The sequence below is a fragment of the Rhea americana genome, unplaced genomic scaffold (genome assembly GCF_003343005.1).
Source record: "Rhea americana isolate MKP2758 unplaced genomic scaffold, rheAme1 scaffold_488, whole genome shotgun sequence".
Taxonomy (NCBI): domain Eukaryota; kingdom Metazoa; phylum Chordata; class Aves; order Rheiformes; family Rheidae; genus Rhea; species Rhea americana.
The window spans coordinates 216,485-221,140 of record NW_028186632.1 but is presented as its reverse complement, the minus strand read 5'-3'; the positions used below and the strand labels follow the sequence as shown (position 1 = coordinate 221,140).

The 4,656-nt window shown below is 60.6% G+C and overlaps 1 protein-coding gene across 1 annotated transcript in view; it reads right to left on the bottom strand.

Moving 5' to 3' along the window:
• Positions 1-267: 267 nt before the first annotated feature.
• MCOLN1 (mucolipin TRP cation channel 1) overlaps positions 268-4,656 on the bottom strand; it is a 5,670-nt gene continuing 1,281 nt past the window's right edge. Inside the window, exons 4-12 of the mRNA XM_085317039.1 lie at positions 3,895-4,082; positions 3,691-3,790; positions 3,451-3,557; positions 3,140-3,289; positions 2,833-2,934; positions 2,438-2,560; positions 1,938-2,144; positions 1,714-1,844; positions 268-1,329 (exon numbers count right to left, since the gene is read on the bottom strand). Of these exons, the coding sequence (XP_085173165.1) occupies positions 1,293-1,329; positions 1,714-1,844; positions 1,938-2,144; positions 2,438-2,560; positions 2,833-2,934; positions 3,140-3,289; positions 3,451-3,557; positions 3,691-3,790; positions 3,895-4,082 (1,145 nt within the window). The 3' untranslated portion in view covers positions 268-1,292. The remainder of the gene's footprint in view (positions 1,330-1,713; positions 1,845-1,937; positions 2,145-2,437; positions 2,561-2,832; positions 2,935-3,139; positions 3,290-3,450; positions 3,558-3,690; positions 3,791-3,894; positions 4,083-4,656) is intronic.

The following is a 4,656-nucleotide window of genomic DNA, read 5'->3' as shown; positions in this document are numbered from 1 at the left end:
CCCACGGAGCGGGCGGGGGGGGGAGGGAACAGCACCCCCTGGGACCCCACAGGCACCGCAGGGTGATGGCACCCGTTGCCAGGGTGCCCTGCCCCAGGGGGGTGGGGGTAGCACCCACCACACCACTGGTGCCCCCCAGGGTGGTAGTACCCCTGCCCCACAGCCACCCCAAGGCACCAGCATCCACTGCACCCTCCACCCACCCTGTCCCCCCAGTGGGGGCGTTGGCAAGACTGAGGCAACACCCCAAAAACCCCAAAGAGCCGCTTTTCCTCCTGGGATACTTTATTCGCCCAGCGCAACCCAGCACCCAGGCGGGGGGGGGGGGAAGGGGAACCCCAATGGGGCACCCCCCGACGGCACCAGCCGACCCCGTCTTCCTGCTCGACGCGGCCCCAAAACGGCGACCGAGGGCCGGGACGAGCCTGCAGCACCGCAGCCGAGCCCAGGCCCAACTCAGTTCAGGAGTGAGAGGCAGGATCAGAGGAAAGGGAGCAGCGAACGGTCTGCCGGGCTCCCCTGCGAGGGGTGGGGGGGGATAAATTYGGCCAAAGAGCCCGGTCCCGGCTCAGCTGCCCCTTTCCTCCGCTCGGCTCCGGCCCAGGGGGCTGGGGGAAGAGGCCAGGCAGCGGCTGGCCCCGCTCCAGCGGCAGACAGCTGCTCCTGCTGCGGTTACAAACCCTGCCCTTGACCTCTCTCTTTCTCTCTCCGCGTAAACAGCCTCGAGGCTCGCCGGAGCCGAAACGCAGCCGGAGCTGCCAGCGTGAGTTTGGGGCTGCGCCGAGAGCAAAAAGAGGCGACGGGGCGGGAGGTACCAGCCCGCGCCCAGCACGGAGCCGAGAGCGAAACGGGGAAACAAAGCGCCCCTTGAGCTCCCCGCCTGGGGCCAACGTGGGAGGAAGCGGTTTTGCTCTCGCCCCAGCTCTGCTCCAGGCTCTGGAGGCGACTCCCAGCTCAGCAGAGCCAAAGTTGTGGCACCGCAGGGCCCCCCCACCTCAGGAACAAGCATYCAGGCAGGACCCAGGGGCTGCATTTTGGGTGCTGGAGCATGGAGACACCACGGCCACTGCAGAAAAAGGGGCTGCAATCATCCATCCAGTTCTCGGGTGCTGGCGCTGCGAGATCTGCCCCGGAAAACACGGGTGCCATCTCGCCCCATCCCCTCCAGGGCAGGTGCTGAGCTCCGGTGCCGATAAAAGCCGACATTAAAATAAATAAAAGAGCACGGGGAGGCAGCCCCGGCGGCAGAAGGAGTCTGTGCAGTAGGACCAGCTCGTCGGTGGCAGCRTCCCTCAGTTCACCAGCAAGGTGTTGTCCGGCAGAGGAGCCCTGTGGGAAAAGCCAACTGCTCYGGGAGCGGATCCAGGTACCCCTTTCTCCCCCTGGTTGCGGGAGAAGGAGGTTTGGGCTGAGCCCTGCTCCAAATRGGACAATCCAGCTCCCCCTAAAACCAAACAGGATGGCCAAAGGGGGGAGCCAGATTCATCCTGGAGCCCCACGACGGTCCCCATGGGTGCCGAGCCACTTTGGGTTGCCAAGAGGGCTGGAGGTTCACAGTTGAGGTGGGACCACCCARTACAAGAGGAACCAGCAGCAAAATAGCCACAAATCTTCCTCTTTTGGCACGCAGGAGGAAGCAGCATTGAGAACTGGGGTGGCAGAGCCAGGCCAGCCCACGAACRGGTGCCTAACGGCTCCCAAAAAGGCGCCCACCTCTCGCAGCAGCAGAAGACGGAGCAGGACGAGGTGCTCTCGCGGCGATACTTGCCCGACTTGGGGCTGTCCTTGCACTCGGCAATGAAGGCGTGGAGCTGCGAGACGGGCGTTTCGCCCTCGCACTGGTGCTGCGAGGACACATGGGAACGTTCGGGGTCGGATACGCTCCCAACGCGAGCGATTTTGGCTCCGCGATTGAATCTCTCCGCCCCTGGCCTCACCTTGATGGTCTCGTAGGAGCCAGTGATGAGGGCAATGAAGAGGCTGAGCACCATGTAGATGAAGAGGCTGATGAAGGTGTACAGGTAGATCTGGCTGAAGAGCCACACCAGGTAGCTGTTCTGCTGCATCTCAGCAAAGGTCACGAACATGTCGTCCCCGTTGATGAGGGAGAAGAGGCACTCGGACACCATGGAGAGGGAGCGGAACTGGGATGAGAGGCGACTGAGGTCACCTTTAGTCCTTTCCACTGCCCGGATGAAAGCTCCCATTGGTCCCTAGGGACATTCCCAGCCTTCTCTCTGGTGGGCAAGTGCTACCTGACACCCTACAAACCACCCCAGTGCYCTGCAAGGAACGAGAACTGGGGCCTCATCCAACCCAAGGACTCAAAGATGGGAACTAGCCCAGCTCTCGTCTTCTCCCAAACCAGGAGAGGGAACTGTCTCGGAGCAGCCCCTGGAGGGGGGCAAACCCCATCAGAGGAGCCCAGGAGCAGCACCTTGACATGGTACGGGCCCAGCACGATCCAGCCACAGAAGCAGTAGCCCAAGTAGATGACAGCCACACAGCAGCAGAAGCGGATGACGTTGGGCAGGGCCACCCGCAGCGTGACGATGAGAATCTGGCAGAAGAACAGAACCGGGATTAATCTGCCATCCTCCCTCCACGGAGCATGTCAGAGGGAGGAGAAGGGGACAACCCCAGAGAGAACGTATGGTGGAAACACCTTGTGTGACTCCAAGATCCTTGGAGGAGCAGGACAGGGAGCCCCATGGTGCTGCAGTGGTGGCCATGAGCCCACCTGGGCATCTCTATGTTCGGTGTCAGGACGTTCCCACCCTAGAAACTGTCCCGAGCTTGAGGGGGGGAGAACATGTCCCCAAGGCCACTCACATTGTACTTCTGGAAGAAGGTGAGGTAGCGGATGACCCCAACCCAGACAAGCAGCGTGGAGGTGCCCAGGAGGATGCTGCAGACATCGTAGCTGGCAAAGTTCTGCAGGGACAGACAGCACGGACCTGAGCCGTGGCCTCTCAGCCCCCACCAGCGCCTTGGGTGGCCCTTGCCACTCAGCCGCAGGCTAGTGGCAACGTTGCCACCACCACGGGCAAGTAAATACCCCTCCCTTGGGCAGGAGAGTTCTTGGTGCCAGCAGCCCTGGTGCATCTGGCACCTGCTGTTCCCAGCCACTGTCCCACACCTTGGACTCGATGCCGATCTTCATTATGGTCCCAAGCACGGTGAGGATGTCGCTCACCACCAGCAGGATGTACCAGCCGTTGAGGAACTCCATGCGGTCCGAGACACACACACTCTGGTTGTAGCGGCGCTGGAAGAACTGGCTGAACTCCTGAGCATAGGGAAGAAACCAGGTCTTCTAGGCACAACCGTTAAGTTTCGCCCACCCAAAGGGGAGCCGCAGCCTTGATTAACATCCGAGGCCACCTCTGAAACGCAGCGGCCCTGCCACAGCTCGAAAACATCCTGCTCCTCGCTCTCCTCATCACTCACGTGCTGCAGCAGGAGGCCCCGTATGATGGAGCGGGCACACAGGATGAAGGAGAGCGAGCACACAAGGAGCACGACGACGTCGAAGAAGAGCCGGAAGGAGTTGTCACCTGCAAGACGCCCAGGTGGATCTTCTCAAGAAGTGATGCTGAGGGTTCCAGGGGAGCACCCGGAGCTCTTGCCCAGCACAAAGCACCCACTAGGGAACAAGCACCACGTTTGGGCCAAACCCGGGCACCTTACCTCGGCCGAAGATGCTGGGGTCCTTGCATTCCTTGATGTCAGCCCGGTTGTCGAGGTGGATTTTCACCCGGCCGCTGTGAGCCTTGTTGTCAAAGGTGATCTGGGAGAAGGGGACGGTCAAAAACCTGCCTGGTGGCTCTCCAGCACCTCGGCTCTGCCCGTGCTCGCTGCCGCCATCGCTCTGCGTCACCGCCGCACACTCACGGTGATGGTGAAGGTGTAGCAGTCTGGGATCTCATTGTTGATGATGGTCTGGATGTTGATGGCTTTCAGCTTGAACTGGATGGTGACGTTGATGAGCCTGCGGGAGGGGACGGTTGTGAACCCTCCTTCCTCATGCTTGTCTAGCACGAGTGTCAACCCTGCTGGCAGGGCAGGGGGAGTCAGATCCCCTTTCTTCATGTTGGAGAGGCACCCGGACCCTCACTCGAAGCAGTGGGGATCCAGTGGAAGCTCCCAGATGGGGCACACACACCATTGGGCCAAACCAAGGGGAAATAAAAGAGGATTTAATTACAGCCTCCCATTCCCTAATGGAAAAACGGGGAGGTGGAAATAAATAAATAAATAAATAAATAAATAAATAAAAAGACAATCCTTCCCCAAAAAGGAGGGCACAGCCTCGAATTAAGCTTGGCAAGGGGCATCTCCAGGCTCAGAGGGACCAAGCCTGGCACCAGCATTTTGCAGCTGGAGCTTCTGAGGGAAGCAACCACAAGCCACGCCGCATCTCTCCACCTGGCACCGACATCGGAAAGAAGAAGGGGAAGCAGGGCTGAGGCGATGCCGTGCCCGCGAGACTTGGCCACGGGCCATCGCAGCACCAAGTTTCGGGGAGCCGGAGAGCGGTTGCTTCTCGCGCAACCGGTTTCACATCCCTCTCGGCCCCAGAGGGAATTTGCCTTTGGCCTGCAAGCGGTTTTGACGCTAACAGATGCTTTTCTGCTCCAACAACCAGGGCGAAAC